The 18,362-nt window shown below is 38.7% G+C and overlaps 1 protein-coding gene across 3 annotated transcripts in view; it reads left to right on the top strand.

Annotated features, from left to right (window-relative positions):
- The first annotated feature begins 1,330 nt into the window (after positions 1-1,330).
- Positions 1,331-18,362, top strand: part of LOC139939286 (uncharacterized) — a 33,028-nt gene continuing 15,996 nt past the window's right edge. The window contains exons 1-12 of one of the 3 annotated variants that reach the window (XM_071935038.1): positions 1,331-1,701; positions 7,380-7,627; positions 10,497-10,681; positions 11,595-11,704; positions 11,940-12,047; positions 12,475-12,629; positions 13,213-13,386; positions 13,588-13,628; positions 14,502-14,602; positions 14,720-14,984; positions 15,406-15,647; positions 16,338-16,747. In XM_071935038.1, coding sequence (XP_071791139.1) covers positions 1,579-1,701; positions 7,380-7,627; positions 10,497-10,681; positions 11,595-11,704; positions 11,940-12,047; positions 12,475-12,629; positions 13,213-13,386; positions 13,588-13,628; positions 14,502-14,602; positions 14,720-14,984; positions 15,406-15,647; positions 16,338-16,747 — 2,162 coding nt within the window. In that variant the 5' untranslated portion in view covers positions 1,331-1,578. Of the gene's footprint in view, positions 1,702-5,939; positions 6,099-7,379; positions 7,628-10,496; positions 10,682-11,594; positions 11,705-11,939; positions 12,048-12,474; positions 12,636-13,212; positions 13,387-13,587; positions 13,629-14,501; positions 14,603-14,719; positions 14,985-15,405; positions 15,648-16,337; positions 16,748-18,362 lie in introns of those variants that run through there. The other 2 variants (XM_071935037.1, XM_071935039.1) reach the window with 2 other exon arrangements.

Genomic DNA, 18,362 nt, shown 5'->3' with positions numbered 1-18,362 from the left:
TTTTAATACAATTTTTTTTTACACATTTTAAATTTTTCGTTGAGACGAATTTTAACCTTCACCTGTGACGTCATGATTGTGTTTCGTCACTCCGTTATGTTTGTGCACGAATAGCGAGATGATGATAGGCCCTACGTACTAAAGGCATCGTTTTCCTTTTGTTTTTTGTTTACCCGTTCGATTTTTTAAATCCTATATATAAAGGTAGTTGTATACAATCAAATTAACCTTATAAAAAAAAAAATCATTTCAAAAGGGTGGTCGCGTTTTTCACGAATTGCCGAAACTCCGGAGCGAACATGTCCACGCAACAAGAATATACTATTGGAAAACACAATTTGAGAAGACCATGGTATAACGCTTCCAAGTTTTGGTGGATAAAAAGTGCTATCTTTTTACATAATCGTAGTACTTCGAAGTGGAATGTTTCTCAAAGTGCAGTATCCACAGATGTACGTTTATATTGCCATTAATTGTCAGAGTCATTACAAAGCGCCATTCGTGCGAAAAAAATAGAGCACTGAAACAATGACGTCACTTGTGGAGGTTGTCACACAAACCCCCTCTGTGTGTACCGTTGGTGGGGTACGTGAGATACGTGGGATACTAATAACGCACATACATTGGTCGATAAACAATAATCTCACTGCTTGAGAAAGTTTAACAGGGGATGTATGATTTTTCTGTAAACGACCGGTGTATAAGGGTTTTTCCAACACCGTCGCACTAACGTAGCTCGGTTTATTGTTGGTATTGAAACACAACCAATTTCACAGGCGATGTGGGGTGTTTCTTGCCGTCGTGTGAACAGCACTTTGCACAGTTCATGATTTCAGACAGACACGGATGAAAAAGTCGACCCCACATCCTTGACTTTATAAGTGACATTGACTTTATCATGTCGTCACATGTCCTTTCACGTATTTTTTTCCCCTTGAAATTTTTAATTTAAAAAAATAACGATTTAGAATTATAGGGCATGATGATTGCCTTCGGGACACACCTGGCCGGACTCAGGGTGCGATCCCCCGGGGGTGTTTCGCCTTGAACACGGTGGGCTGTCAGGTCCGGTTTCCCGGAATGTTCTGGGTTTGAATCTTCCTCAGGTATGGTGCAAGTCTAACTGTTAACTGGTCAATTATCTGGGTCTGTACTACCCGTAAATAGGGGTGTTTGTTTGAACAAGGGAATGTTTTATTTATTTGCAGATTACCTTCTGCTGAGATTGTTGTTTTCACAAAGAAATAAGTAAACGTGTTGTCAAGTTGAAGTTGAACTAAGACTTTAAAGTATGCTATAAAGAATACAATAATATTTCGGCTTTACACGCGGTAAAAATTCACACCTAAAGTGAAGAAATGGAACAGTCCATGCAAAACTGAAAACAAAAGAACTGTTTGTCACCTTGATCGTCTGTTATAAACAGGTATCGTACAGAGTATTGAATTCACCGCGTGAGTCTTGCACACAGACAAAACTTCACTGGCTTCGTGTTCTTAGCTTCTCGTTTATTTTTAAAGCTTAGGAAGTACTTTTGCATATTGTTTCGAATCCATTATTTTCAAACCATTATCTGAGATGGGGACTTCTCCCCTGTCTTTGCTGTGCGTTGTAGGCTTGCTGGTGTTGCACCGTGTTGGTGCATCGCATTTCAGGGGTGGGATCATCACCTGGAGGTCGCTCCCCGACAACCCACGATCGGTAAGAATGTTTTGGATTTTTTAAGAGAGTAATTTTATTGGCCCATTGTAATGTGCTGACACTTTGTTTCATTCTCTACATTTGACAACTTTATGGAACAGTCACGAGAATTCGTACTACAGCTTAGAAACGTCTTAACAATGTGATATCTTAGTGATTTACTCTTATGGGGTGGGGTTAGTTCTAAGAGTAGGAGGTGCAAGCATGTAGAGAACTTTGAGGTGGGCCATAATCATTTATCAACTCATGAGATATGTAGGATTTGAAAACTTTGCATTGTGGAAGCTTTATGAGAGGTTTCTTTTTGAGTAGTGTCGGTTCTGAAAGGAACCTGTTGTTGACAACACAACTTTCGATCACTCGGCCCACAGCTCTGATCGTCTTCCGCAACATTCGTCTGAAGACGATCATAGCTTACTGATCAAAACGTTGAGTTGTCAACCACCAGTTATTTTCAGAACCAACACTGCTCAATAGTGATTTGCACATGCGGCTATACCGCAAACCTGACCTAAAAGATAGTTCATGATTTGTAAAAAACAAAAAGATTGTAATATTAATAGAGAAATTCACAACAGCTTGCTCCGATCGTAGTTTTCAGATAACCTGAATCCTACATAATCCCCAATGTTCTCTTTTGGTATGTTAAGCACTACTCAGGAACAAGCTTCGTGTGAATTACCAACATACTCTACGGCTTTCATAGATCTAAAACACATCTATGTGTTTTCGGGTTGGGTTTTGTTTCAGTGTGTTTATGTGTAAGCGGTTGTTTGCAGTATGAATAACTATAAGTTATGTTTTTTTAAGGGGAAATTTAGTTGGAATTCTTCATTTTGAAATGGGACATACAGTTGCAAGGAGCATAAACATGCGTTTATTGAAACAAATATCCGTAAAAAACCTCCCCAAAAATAAACAAGACAAAGCAAAACACTCCAAAACCTGTTGAACAGCCATGAAACTTCTTCACCTGATCATACTGTATAAGATATTATTAGAACTAAATAAAAAATATAAAAAAAACGATAATAAATGGCTTTGATTTTTTAATCAGAAACCTAAACATACATTATAATTAAGCCATCCACTTGATTTCCCACCGTTTTCCCTTCAACTTTTAAGACTCATGTGTTCACCAAAAACTTCAGTGACCGTCGGAGCCGGGAAGTGCTATAGTGTTTTGCATTGGTTGAAAGTTCAACATCAGTACTTTAATATAATAAAAAAAACTTAAATTTTTTTTTTTATTGGGTATCGTCCAAATATTTTGTGGAAATTTGAAAAACAAGGGCAGTAAGTTTGTTCCACATCTGCCAACTTCTAAAGAAAATTCTTTGTTGATTTCAAATTGTCGGATCTTAGTACGCTGCCGGTACACAAAACACATTCAGAACAATGAGCTTAGATTTGTTTTCCTAATTTGATTTCAACGTGTGAATATTATGACACGTTGGTTCACTTTGATCAAGTTTTAGCCGCGAATTGGATGGCGGTTTGTGAAAGACACTTTCCGTAATTCAATAAAATAAATCCATGATTTAATTTGTATTGAGAAAAAATAGAAGGTCACTGGCACTTGACACACTCGGAATTGAAAATATAGTTTTCGCAGAATGAAACAAACACTCCCTTAAAGGCATGGGCACCTGTGTTATTGTCAAAAAACAGTCTTCTTACTTGGTGTATCCCAACATATGCATAAAATAACAAACCTGTAAAAACTTTGTCTCAATTGGTTATCGAAGTTGGACGAGAGAATAATAAAAGAAAAACACCCTTGTTGTACATGCTTTCAGATGCCTATAATGATTTAGGCCTGTGGTGTTTTATTAGTTTATTGAGAAATAACCTCTTTCTCAAAAACTACGTTACTTCAGAGGGAGCCGTTTCTCACAATGTTTTATACTATCAAAAGCTCTCCATTGCTCGTTACCAAGTAAGGTTTTATGATAAAATCTGTTTGGATCTGTTATCCAATCGCATCCAGTTCCTTTAACTGAAACAAAAACAATATCACGTCTTGAAATACCAGACGGGTGTCAGGTGTCGTCAATATACCACCTGTAGAGTTTGTTCTTTTCCATCAATTGGATTTAAACCTTCTGACATAGTTTTGTATACATTATTATTATCAAATTATTATTTGAATCCAAAACAATTCTCGGTAGAAGATAAGTCGAAGACAATAACAAGAACTTTCTAGCCTTGACAAGCAAAGTGGAAAGGAGCCTCCCGCTGGGGTGGGAGGGTACGGGGGTGTCTCATTGCAGCAAGGGTGCTTTGACCGCGGCCCCCGCTCCAGTTCGTCCTATCTTTGAGTGAACTCGTCTTCTTTTCTTATATTATTTCGAAGAAAGACTTCGCTACGGTCGAAACGTCAGGCCATTAAAGGAATACGTTGCCTTGGATCGGACGAGTTGGTCAAAACAAAAGCGTTTGTAACCGTTTTTTATAAAATGCATATGGTTGGAAAGATGTTTTAAAAGTAAAATACAATGATCCACACAAGTTTGCCTCGAAATTGCGTGGTTTTCCTTCTACTGTGCGAACTAACATGGTCGGCCATTTATGGGAGTCAAAATTTTGACCCCCATAAATGGCCGGGGTGTTAGTCGACAAGGTAAAAGGAAAACCACGCAATTTCGAGGCATGTTTGTGTGGATCATTGTATTCTACTTTTACAACATCTTTCTACCCATATGCATTTTATAAAAAAACGGTTACAAATGCTTTTCAAAGACCAACTCGACCGATCCAAGGCAACGTGTTCCTTTAACTACTTTGGGGGAATGGCCCAAATGCGAATGTATATTTTTATGTCCGCATGGTGAAAATTCGTATATTCAATTATTAGCACGTTGTTGAATTAAGCCGCGCGGTGTTTCTTCGAACATGTGGTTAAATTTTTAATGGCTTTGATCTTATTTTATATTCATTAAAACCAATAGTTGCAAAAGTTGGCATGCGTTCGTTGGCAATAAATCAATGGTGAAAACTGATATTCAATTCATGAGCACCTTGAGGAACCAAAACACTTCTAATTGGTGTTTCTCCGAACATGTGGTTAACGTTTTAAATGTTTTTTTTTTTGTTTAAGCTGTACTGTATCTTACTTTATAAAAACAATAGTTGCAATGTTGGCCCACATTCATAGGCAATAAATCAATAGTGAAAACTCGTATCCAATTCATTCGTTGTGGAATCGAGCCACTTATTATGGTGTTTCTTCGAACATGGGGTTAAAATTTTAAATGTTTTTTTTTTTAAATTTTATTCTATCTTGTTTTATTAAAACAATAGTTGCAATAGCTGGCCCATGTTCATATACGCAATAAATCAATTAATGAACCCGGATTTGCCAACTTCGCATATTTATGAAACCACAGCTTGCTCGAGGAAAGGGGATCGCGAACCGGGGAAAAAAAGAGAAAAGAAAATTTAATTTATTTCCATGACAGAGGGAGCGGAAGAAAATATCAAATAACATATGCTTTTTTTTTTATTGCTGTTGGTAGCCCCGACCAACTTTAACAAAAACTTAGTCAATATAACACCCGGCCGATTAGCTTCAAGTGTCCACAAAACAATAAGAAACTGCAAGGACCTTTGCTGGTGGACTGAGGTGGCAAGGATGTCAGATAATCTAGTTAGGTTTGAATATTGAATTGATTACTTTTTAGCAGGTGGTTGTGTCAATTATACGGGAGTGCGTTGACAACAGCTGCTGTTACACAGCAAGTCCACACTTCGAGGTGTCAGGATGATTGACAGATAGATTAGTCGAAACTTAACTGTCCAGTGTTTTAAAAAATACGAAAACGATGGATCAAAATTGGCGCACTGAATTTGACATCGGTGTCACCCTCTAATCATGATGAGAGTGTTAAAACATTGTCCGGGAGTAGGGGTATGAGTAGTGGGTCTACACTTTTTTGGCCCAAAACGGAAGTAGGACGCTGATCTTCCTTTTTTTTTGCGCCGAATTTGAATTAGCGGCTACGGCTACGACTGTTGCTAAGGGAACATCTTGAACTTCATTGCACGATGACATGAAATGATATAGCCGTAGCCGTTGATGTCGGGACACGGTGCGGTCGCCATAATGTGTTACTAATTGTATATAGGCAGAACTTTATTCTGTATTCGAATGGTCATCATTGAGCTAGTGGTGGCGCCCTTTATTGTATATCAGTTTCAACTTCAACAAAACCTGCAGGTGCCTCGACCACGTGGAGTCAGGTTATGCTGCTCTGTCTCTGGGCCGGGGAAAAAATACATCACACCATAGAGCAAAGACATGGTCACACATTGCACCATATTGGTCAAAGACCAGAGAGATCTACTTTGACATTTCTTAGGTCTCGTTCCCCACCTTTTTCCACTGGCCCGACTGGGTAAGTAATTATCAGATCTTAGAGGAAGGACAGATCTGTCCTTCCTCTATGATCAGATCCATGGCTGGCTACCTTGCTCTGCCCATGGAGGAAGTTTATTCCTCCATGCTCTGCCTGTCCCCAGCCTGCCTGCCCAGGGGTCGATTTCACAAAGAGTTAGGACTAGTCTTATCTCGAGTTAGGACCAGTTACTCGTCCTAACTTAGGACTATCCATGCAATTTGTATATCTCCTAGGACTAGTCCTAAGATAGGACTGGTCGAGTGGTCCTAACTCTTTGTGAAATCGACCCCAGCGGGTGTCGGCTCACTAAGTCTCTCACAGTCTCACTCACTGTCATGTCTCAGGTCCTTGCTCTATATGATCATTCAACGTTTTATTTATTCCGTGCGGTCTAGCGCGCCAGCAAATCCAATTCTAAATGTGTGATCAAGGGTCCCAATTTAGTGGGCCTACATGCCTGTTCAGGGTTTCCCTTTTGCGCCACAATATATTTTGATGTTATTTTGAAGACCAATTTGGGCTAAAATTAACTTTATGATTTATCTATCGACCTCAACTTCACCCTAACATTTTGAAAATAAAGGTAGTCCACAAGCACACATGAGCCCTGAGTCCACACTACACCCACAAGAGGCAGTTTGAACAATAAGCCTATTCGCTATTGCAGCTGCTCATGTCCGTTACTGCTGACAAGGCAACTTGTTTATCTCCCTTTTAGGTTTATTGACCTTGACCTTTATTGACCTTTTAGGTTTATTGTCAAAAGGTCACGGGAGATAAACAAATTGCGTTGTCAGCAGTAACGGACATGCGCAGCTGCAATAGCGAATAGGCTCATTCAAAAGCTGGTTGAACAAGGAGTAAACAATTCCCACCCCAAACCGATTTAGGAATTGTTATTTAAATATATTGTTTGTAAACAGACCCCTATTCCTATGAATTCCATATACTGCAGGTAACAGTTACAAAGGATAGGAATAGACCTTATGCACATGACGTCATTTCAGTAAGGCGCCCTCGCCTTGAGGTCAAAAGGAGGTTGTTCATTGGCCAATCTAAGTGCGTTACGATTGTTTCGTCAGCGCTTGACCTCAAAGATGGCGGCTAGATGACGTCAATGCATAAGGTCTATTATTTTAATCTTCCAAAAATCAAATAATTCTCTTAGTTGCGATGATCGTAAATCTCAATCCTCCCTCCTCCTGACCATCGGGAGGATAAAGGGTAAAGATCAGTGAAACTCAGAGCTCTATTTCTTAATTTTATTTGTATTCTCAGGTTGAGGTCACTTATCGTCTTGCATGGAAAAAGGACTTCATCGAGCAGAACTTTGACGTCTGCACGGCAGAGGCGATTGAAGACAAGACTGAGCTCTTCTTAGGCAAGAGGCTGTACCTCAATGAAGATGTTGTCATTAATGATATGTCTTATATCTGCACTGATTATAACGTAGCTGGGGACTATGCAGCTGGTGTGCAGACTTACATCATACCTGTTCCTGATGGTGTTTTTGCCTTTGATATCAGGTTGGTATAAATAACGACAACAAATACAACAAAGTCCTTCTAAGACTTTAAAGACAGTATGGACACTATTGGTAATTGTCAAAGACTAGCATTCACAGTTGTTGTATCTCAACATATGCATAAAACAACAAACCTGTGGAAATTTGAGCTCAAGCGGTCATCGAACTTGCGAGATAATAATGAAAGAAAAAAACACCCTTGTAACACAAAATTGTGTGCGTTTAGATGGTTGATTTTGAGACCTCAAGTTCCAACCATTCATAACTCAATGGGAAACTACACAACCATACACAAGTCAATGGACACTTCACAACCATGCACAAGTCAATGGGAATTGACACAACCATACACAAGTCAATGGGAAACTACACAACCATACACAAGTCAGTAGGACACTTCACAACCATATACACATGTCAATGGGAAACTACACAACCGTACACAAGTCAATGGAGTCCATTGACTTGTGTATGGTTGTGAAGTGTCCATTGAATGGACGCTTCACAACCATACACAAGTCAATGGGAATTGACACAACCATTCACAAGTCAATGGGAAACTACACAACCATACACAAGTCAATGGGAAACTACACAACCATACACAAGTCAATTGGAAACTACACAACCATACACAAGTCATGGGGAAACTACACAACCATGCACATGTCAATGGGAAACTACACAACCATACACAAGTCATGGGGAAACTACACAACCATGCACATGTCAATGGGAAACTACACAACCATACACAAGTCAATGGACACTTCACAACCATACACATGTCAATGGGAATTGACACAACCATACACAAGTCAATGGGAAACTACACAACCATACACAAGTCAATGGGGAAACTACACAACCATGCACACGTCAATGGGAAACTACACAACCATACACAAGTCAATGGACACTTCACAACCATACACAAGTCAATGGGAAACTACACAACCATACACAAGTCAATGGGAAACTACACAACCATACACGAGTCTCCTGACGATGACTAGAGCAAGCTAGTCGAAACGTTGAGACCAATTCTGAACTGACTCCGCGGCAGTACAGTTATTACGATCCTATAAGCTAAAGTAGTAGTCCAGTCAAATTTCTATACCATCCGCCCTGGTAATAGTTATAAAGCAGGACAGTTCTTTTCAGAACTGAGAAGTCTCCCGAACCTCCGATTATCTACTCCTCGGCGGTAGAATAAAGCAAGACAGTTCCCTGAGAACAACTGGCAAGTAGATACACACATGGTGTTACCGCAAACCAAACATATATTGATACCCCACCATGCAATGCCTCAAACCATACACAAGTCAATGGGAAACTACACAACGCATGCACATGTCAATGGGAAACTACACAACCATACACAAGTCAATGGACACTTCACAATCATACACAAGTCAATGGGAAACTACACAACCATGCACATGTCAATGGGAAACTACACAACCATGCACATGTCAATGGGAAACTACACAACCATACACAAGTCAATGGACACTTCACAATCATACACAAGTCAATGGGAAACTACACAACCATACACAAGTCAATGGGAAACTACACAACCATACACAAGTCAATGGGAATTGACACAACCATACACCAGACAATGGGAAACTGTACAACCATACACAAGTCAATGGGAAACTACACAACCATACACAAGTCAATGGGAATATACACAACCATTAACAATTTCAGAGATGCCAAGTCCAGAGGCCAGCTATGCATGAGATTTTTCAAAGCTCAACCCCCCCCCCCCCCCCCGAAAAAAAATGCCAGCTTTAGAAGGCCTTTTTTTTTTAATCAGAAATTTAATTATGGACAAAAAAAGTGTTCCAAAATGCATCAAAAACCTCTTCATAATAATTAAAACTAACATGAGGTACACAGAATATTTTGATGGTTAATGTGGAGGTACGATTGTGTCAGATTATTTCCTTCCAAACTAAAAAAAAATTGACTAAAAATGATGTCCAAAATCTTCCGCTCACTTCCTCTGCCTGTTGTGTCTTTGCTAGTGGAGTGCATTTAACGAGTTTGCTAAAACGAATCGGGAAAAACTTGTGCGCAATAAGCGTTTTGCGCTCTGCCGATCTTTAGTTGAACCTGCTGGAAGAGCAAAAGCGTGTGCAATCTGCAAATTTGTGCTCTGTTTGTACAAAGTTTGTACAAAAAAATGATTATTCTGACAAACTGCGTGTAATCTGAAGATTGTGCAAACATTGTAGATTGCGTTTTTTGTACACACGAGCGCGATTAGGCAATGCATGACGTTAATTTTTATTTAATTTTTCCCGGTCTGGCCCCAATGCGTGAGTAAATGGTTGCTGTGCGTGTGAGCGTGAGACAGAGCCCAAATGCGTGAGTCTCACGCCTAATGCGTGAGACTTGGTAGGTCTGTGGATGTGATCCGAGCTATACATGGCAGTTATGGATTCTGGCTGGCAACCCAAAACAAATACATTCGAAATAGAGAGCTTGCAACAAACAGCTATTTTTATAGCCCAGTAGTATTGCTCTGCGGAGGTCATTGGTTCAAATCCCTCTCTGGTCAATTTTTCTTTGGTCAGCCCCAAACCATTATTCATTAGTAAACAAACTTGTCAAGGCCCATGGGCAAACAGTTCAATCAATCAATCAGGCAATCAATCAATCAATTAATCAATCAATCAATCAATCAATCAATCAATCAATCAATCAATCAATCAATCAACAATTTATTTCCATATAAACACAATATACAGGTTGCTAAAAGCTGTATTAAAATAATAGCACTAATCTGAATTCAAGAAAATGAGGGAGAAAAAATACAAGAAAATATAACATATTTTTGGTCTTCCTGATCTTAGCATTCAAAGTTGCTGCTGGGTCACCCTCCAGAATTATCCAGTACCCAGGAACTACCAGCTGAACGCTACTGTTGACTTGACTCCAAGAGCCAACCGTGGGAACCAGACCAACTCCTCACCTACAGCCTCTATCGTACCCGTGCAGTTTGTGCAACAATCATGCAACCATGTCATACGCATTCCCGGTAAAAAGTTTTTTTCAATCTTTAAAGCCATTGGACCCTTTCGGTAAACAGTGTTTTCCAAGGCCCACACTTTGTGTACCTCAACTTCTATATCAAATAACAAACTTGTGAAAATTTAGGCTCAATCGGTCATCGGAGTCGGGAGAAAACAACGGAAAACCCCACCCTTGTTTCCGCGCGTTTCGCCGTGTCAAGACATGTGTTAATGAATCCGTAATTCTCGTTAACGAGAATTTATATTGTTTTGCTGTTTTCTCAAAAAGTAAAGCATTTCATGGACTAATATTTCAAGAGAATCTTTCACCATTGCCTTCTGTAAACCCTGTAAGTTACTTGTAAATCTGTGAACTGTTATTTTTTTTCTGAACCGAAAGGGTCCAATGGCTTTAATGGTTTATTCTTTTAAAAGAAATTTCACATGGCAACCATTATTCATGTATTGACCTTATGCATTGACCTCATCCACAAATGCACAGACTTGTATGCACTTGGCATTGGTTTGCCCAATGAACAGCCTCTTTTTAACTCTAGGTGAGGGCGCCCTACTGATATGATACCGCATGAGCATAATAGACCTTTTCGCAAACACCATTGCACAAGCGCAGACTGTTGAATGAGGTGCATTGTGGGATAGATATAGATCAAATTTGGACACCAGCTAGACCACAATGCACCTAATTCCAAGCTTTACGCGCTCGCTCCTGTATTCGCGAAAAGGTCTATGTCTACACAATATTTACAGAGATGATAAAACTGCACTATCACAAAATGGAAACATCAAAATCGGTAGAAGGGAAAAAGTTTTGTTTTAAATTGTTTTAACGATAGTTAGACAGTAACCAAGATAACAAATTTGTAGGTGCAGCCTGTTCAGGCCATCTTAAGAAGGAAAACTTATTTATCCTGATTATAGTGAGTGATCCTGACGGTGACGTGGTGAGGTGCAGATTTGCCGACCCTTCTCGCAACGAGTGTTTCAAAGTCTGTGGTGCATTGGAAGCCTCCACCCTTGAGAGCTCCGAGGTCAGTAGATAGAGATGGACCTTCATAAAAAAAAAGCTGCTATGCATTAAGCCATACGCGTGTTAGATTCACATATTGTCTGGTACAATGACTTGCTGGACCACAATTTACCCAAAGATTGAATCTGAGGAAACTGTGCAACACAAGTGAATTTTGTAGACATGTTTTGCTCTGATTTCCAAAAGTAAAAACGGCTTATGTGAAAACTGTTTTTGGGGATGTTTTGTTTTTACAGACAGAGTGTACATTGACCTACAATGGCCCGAATCAAGTTGGATGGTACGGAGTCACCATCATGATCGAAGATTTCAATCGTAGGAGGCGCAATCGTCCTCTAAGTAGGGTAAGATTATTATTGTGGAAAATATTATATTTTCAAGGATCTTTTTGTGAAGAATGTGAAACAATTTTGAATGCATTGCATTAGGGTTTTGTTGTTGAATACAATCCCTCGGTGAATTTTGTCTTTTCCATTTATCTTGAGTTCACCTCGTGAAAGATTTTGAGGTCCCGAAATCAAGCATCTCAAAGCGCACAACTTTGTGTGACAAGGGTGTTTTTTTTCCCCAATATTATCTCGCAACTTCTATGACAAATTGACATTGAGAGATACACGAAGTGAGAAGACTGGTCTGTGACATTTACCAAAGTTGTCCAGTGTCTTTAACCATACATGCAGTGATGTCCAGTGTCTTTAACCATGCATGTAGTGATGCAATGGCTCAGCATGAAACTTAAAATCCACCTGTCGTTCTTGTTTGTCTCCTAAGGTGCCCCTTCACTTCCTGATCAAAGTGACGGCAAGCGATGAAAACTGCCACCGACCTGGTTTCGTCAATCCAACCCCTGATAATGGAGAGTGTTTACCTGCGGCAGTCGATCAACCAAAGACGATTCGTCTCGCTGCAAGGAGTGAAAACTCCCAGTATGTGTAAGTTCTAATTATGCAAGAATTCCAGGTTGGACTGACACACCCCTTGGTGACTCTTGTCAGTACTTGGCAAACCTGTATTGTTGATGTACTTTCTGCTTTTTGGGATTCACACTTTTTACTGCCTGCCCCTTTTAAAATTGTGTTGTTACTTCGTCATATGTTTCACCACAACCGTACTATACTAAATTAGAGAAGTAATTTAGATGGTGTTTCCAAATATCTGATTTTCATAGGAAGTCATTTATAGAGCCCTTATTTAAGAAGTATGAAGGAAAAGTCAGAATTTTGAACTTTCCTTCAAATATGTCTTCATAATTTAGACTTGTTTTCCTTACTGTTTATCGGTAATGTTAATATTTTTCTTAAAAGCACTTTCAGTGAAGGTATTTTCTTCCTAGGAAGCCATTTGTAGAGCCTTGTTTTAAGAAGTATGAAGGAAATGTCAGAATGTTGAACTATCCTCAGTAAAGACTTTATAATTAAGACTTGTTTATTTTGAATTTAAAAGCACTTTCAGAGAAGGCATTTTCATTGTTTACCAATGTTTCATCGCATTTTTCCCCCCACCATAAAGCATCACAGGCATATCTACTTTTGGACTTCCTCTGGGCATGGAAGTAACACCCCTGACCTCTGACCCAGCCGACCCCATGACCTTTTATGTTGACCTCCAGTGGACTCCGCCTCAGTCTCAGAGAGGACCTCATCACATCTGCTTCTCAGTGTTTGACCAAAAAGACGATCATGAGTATGTATTGAGCTTATCCATCCAATTTTTCTACCGTAAACAAAAGTTTTTGTTTTTGATTTTTGTTTCTTTTAGGAGAAGAGTGCTATGTAATAATGACATAAGTTTTTCTCATTCCACTATCAAACAAACTTGACTTCAAAATTCAGTATTGAAACAATACCAGGTTGAATTTTGAATTTCTCCTTTTTTTTTTTGCAGGTTTGCTTCAGATCAAGTTTGCATAACAGTCCATGTGGGGGGTGAGTCGCTTTTAAAAATAATATATCGGAATTACCGAACACTGAAATTAAGATAGTTTGTGATTTTTTCTTTCTCATTCCGAGAGTTACAAAGTATTTTACCCATGATATGTAAATTTAGAACCACCAGGTAAACTGACTGTAAAAACCGGGCTTGTCAAAGAAAAAGACCTAAAGACTGAACTGAAACCCGGGACCTATGTGCCGACACTTATCCAACTGAGCTATTTTTTACCCTTTTTGAACTAGAAAGCTCAATTGGTTAAGTGTGGGTCTGTTAATCCGAAAACCACGGGTCCAAGTCCTTGTCAAGTCCACTTCTGTTCATTCAACCCAGCCAATATTTTCCTTTGCTAAAGCAGTTTAAGCAGTGCGTTAAAGGAATGTTACAGAATTGGTAAGAAACAAAAATTGTGAAGAACACAGATTTACATAAAACTTACACGGTCTTATGATGACGATAGTTAAAAACATCCCTTGAAATATTTCTGTCTGAAATGTCATATTTGATGAGAATTAAATAATCTAACTTCGCGTTTGGAGTTTATCGCTCAGTGAGCGTTTTATTCATTTTTATTTTGGCATCAAGGCAATGCAAAATTTGTAATCGGTTTTCACTATTTTCTCGTGACCCAGATGGCCGATCAATCTGAAACTTCTACAGGTTTGTCAGTTATGTATATGGTGGATAACAGAAAGTGCTTACACTGCCAGCAACTGTTTTGTTAGCAAAAACCAATTCTGTAATGTTCCTTTAACAAACAAAGTATATTTTTTAATTTTGTAAAAAAAAGTTAATGGCCTGACATTTTGACCGTTGCAGTGTTTAAAATTTGAATGAGTTACTAAATTACTGTTTTGTTTTTTGGTCAGCTCGTGCTACACACCCTGTGCCAGAGCTTTCCAGACCACACGAAGGAGAAGAAATGGTTTCCATCTTCAATGAGGAGTGGGAGATACAGTTTGATTCCTCAGTAAGTGTCACTCTCAGAAAACTATCATAAATAATACAGGGGTTGAACCAAAGACAAAATTGTCAGTTACAGTTTGTATAGCTTGTCTAGAGTGAGACTCCCTTTTCATCTTTTCAGATAACACAACATGCAACAAGCGAGGGGGCTATAGTCTCAATCATTAAAGTTGAAGGGAATGAGCCAGTCCACACGGTCAATCTCGCCGATGAGACTAATGTCCAATTCCCTCTCGACGAACCTAGTAAAGTCCTCTTCACAACTCCGGGCTTGGTTCTTGAAGGAAGCACCGAGTATATGATTCATGTGCAAGAGGGCGCTGTTCTAAGCGCAGTGGGATGCAAGTCTGTTTCTGCCAGTCACGAGTGGCATTTCACAACTGGAAGTAAGTGCACATTTGAAGGGATTATATATTGAATGGTAACACACTGTTTTAATCCTATATAGTTGTAGATACAAACCATATAAAACAAATTATTGAAAATGTCATTTCTAATGGTGGTAGTGGTTTTGAGATATTGTCTGAAATCTGGAGCGGTTATGTCCACACAGAATAAAAAGGTAATCGTACAATTAGAAAACACAATCTGAGAAACATTACAATGTGTAACATTTCTCAGATTCAAATTGTGGTTTACAAAATCTTCCTGATTGCAATATACAAATGTTGGCACCTCTGTATATGAAGTAAAAAACAGATAATTAAAAAAATCTCAAACAAAATCACAGTGTCAAAACTTTTTCAAGGAAAGCTTATACCCTGGTTCATTTTTCAAAACTTGTTCACCGCCTCTCTGCCTCATCAGGAGATTTGGTACTCGCTGCATCTCGTCTCCCTCCTCAAGAAGTCAGGAGGCAGACCGTGGAGCCAGAGTGTTTTGCTGGCTACATGGCCATCTACGTGTCTAAATCTTGGTTATCATCGGTCAGCTCTCTGATCGACCCTGCAGGGATGCATCTCAACGAGCCGTCTTGTATTGGAGAGGATTTCAACGAAACGCACTTCGTCTTGGGTGCTTCGCACGACATGTGTGGTACTGTCGTTACAGTGAGTTTAAAAATGGGATACCATGAACTTTATTGTGCTTTGGAGAGTATGTTTATGTTGTCAACCCAGATATGGCTGATTTTTGCCAATTTGATGCAACAGAATCTAAAGCTCATTTTTTTGTGCCGTACAAGGTCTTGTTGAGACTTGGACCCAATTCTATAGCACTGTAAATTTTTGTGCTTACTTTAGCAGAAACATATTCTTAGGTGCAAGACTGTTTCGAAGGTAAGCCAGCTTGTGCGTTCACCATGGATTTGCATTGTGACGTTGTTAATTTCCATGCAGTAAGCATTGGAAGGTTTACTGATGGTTAGCAGTACTGATGTGCTGATGGTTAGCAGTGCTATGAAAAGGAAGCTCGCACAGTAAGCACAAAATTGGACGTTACGCAGCTCTATGAAATTGGGCCTAGAGTTTCTGTCTGACGAAAGGCATTTGAACAGTAAAGTAAGTGATTTGTGGCATGATTACACAGGTTTGTAAGGGGAAAAGTGAAATCATACATGTAGCCTTGTGCAAATAGACCAGGAGATGAGAACACTGTGACCGCAAAAAAAAACACGTTTTGATGAATAAGAAAAAAATCAAATGTCCATCATATGAATGTTTTAAGAGGCATGTCAGCTTTAAGAGGCAGGAGAGAAACCAAAACCTCTAAGTGCACCGTGAATTTGTATTTTTTCACAGTCGGAAACAGAAGACATTCAGGTAGTGGAAAACATCGTGTACATCCCACCTCAGCCAGACAGCCTTGGTTCTTCAATCACCAGAGATAAGAACATCGAAGTCCACGTTGAGTGCCGTCTAACAGGTTCACGGCTAGCTCATGTTCAGTTCGATCCTAACGTCACCACGATCATCTACCATGAAGTCGGTTATGGGACGTTCAACTTCCAGATGCGAATGTACGAGGACAGTGCATTCCAGAGGAAGTTCAAACCCATTAACTTTCCCATCGACGTGGACCAAAGCCAGAGGTTGTACTTTGAAGCGAAGGTGGTGACGAACGAAGACTTGTCAATGTTTCTGGATTCATGTCGAGCGACCCCAACGGCTAACCCCAGAGATCCAACAAAGTACATCTTCATTAATAAAGGGTAAAAAACATTTTGCTTACTTGGTCATTTACAAAATGATACAGTATGGACTTTCATTTGTTACCTCAGTTGACCTTGATTTCTGGTTCAAACCGAAAGTTGAACTGTAAAATTGGAAAAACTTGTGAGTTTTTAAACACACATTGGATGTATTTACTATAGCAATCTATGAGTTAATATCGGAAAGAATCCCAACAAAATTAACAAAAGCTACACAAAATGGAAGTTGAAGTTTAATATTTGAAAAATGCCATTCAGGAATTAGATTTTGATAGGGTAAAATGTCTCAACCAATTCTTTCAATCATCATTTGACTACATCACTCACGACACCTTGTTGTTATAGTTAAATTGAATTAAACTAGATAACTAGTTTTCTCTTGTATCCTCCAATCCAAATGACAAAGATCTTCTTGGATGATACATCCAATGAATCATGTAAGTTTCAAATTCATGTGAGAGAAAAAAATATTGTTGTTTGTGACTTGTTGAAATGAACAATCAATGTTTTGACTCACAATATTTTTATCAAATTCAGTGAATTTTTTTGGGTGTAATTTTATGCTCTGAAGTGATGCAAAACTGATGCCTTTTTGTTGAACTTAATAAAATCACAAGGGGTTATTGTGATTTTTGTCGAAAATTGGCAATAATTTGATCGAATCATAAGGGGTAAGACTTGCAATTTTTGTCAAAAATAGGCTAACATTTGCTGAAGTCATAAGGGGTTTTACCTTGGATTTGTGTTGAAAATAGGTGAAAAATTGATAAAAATTGATAAATTCACAAGGGGTTAACCTTCAGGCAACAAATTTATATTATAACAAAGGGTCCTTGTAACCCTTGCATTTTTTTTGAAAATAGGTCAGAATTTTATATAATAATAAGGGGTAAGCCTTGCACTTTTGTTGAAAGTAGGCGAAAAATTGATAAAATCGTAAGGGGAAGCTTTGCATTTTTGTCCTAAAAGGGCTAAAATTTTATGAAATCATAAGGGGTAGCCCTTGCACTTTTTTTCCAAAATAGGAAAAAATTTGATAAAATCATATTGTTGTTGAAAATAGGCAAAAAATATTTAAAATCATTGCATTTTTATTGAAGTAATAACAAGGGGTAAATCTAGCATTTTTCGCTGAAAATTTTGATTACATCAAAAAGGGTATGTAAGGCAGTTGCATTTTGATAAAAATACAAGGGCTAAGCCTTGCATTTTTGTTGAAAAAGGTGAAATATTGATAAAACCATTAGGGGGAAGCCTTGCATTTGCGGTCAAAATCGTAAGGGGTAAGCCTTGCATTTTTGTTGAAAATAGGTGAACATTTGATAAAACAACAAGGGGTAAGCATTGCATTTTGGTTGAAAATAGGCGAATAATTTATAAAATTACAAGGGGTAAGCCTTGCATTTTGGTTGAAAATAGGTGAAAAATTGATATTATAAAGGGTAAGCCTTGCATTTTTGTCAAAATTAGGATTAAATTTGATAATAATATAAGGAATAAGCCTTGCTTTTTTGTTGAAAATAGGCAAAAATTTGATAAAATTACAAGGGGTAAGCCCTGCATTTGTGTTGAAAATAGGTAAAAAATTGATAAAATCATAAGGGGTATATCCTTG

The sequence above is a fragment of the Asterias amurensis genome, chromosome 7 (assembly GCF_032118995.1).
Source record: "Asterias amurensis chromosome 7, ASM3211899v1".
In the NCBI taxonomy this organism is placed as follows: Eukaryota; Metazoa; Echinodermata; class Asteroidea; order Forcipulatida; family Asteriidae; genus Asterias; species Asterias amurensis.
This window is presented reverse-complemented; position numbering and strand designations above follow the sequence as displayed.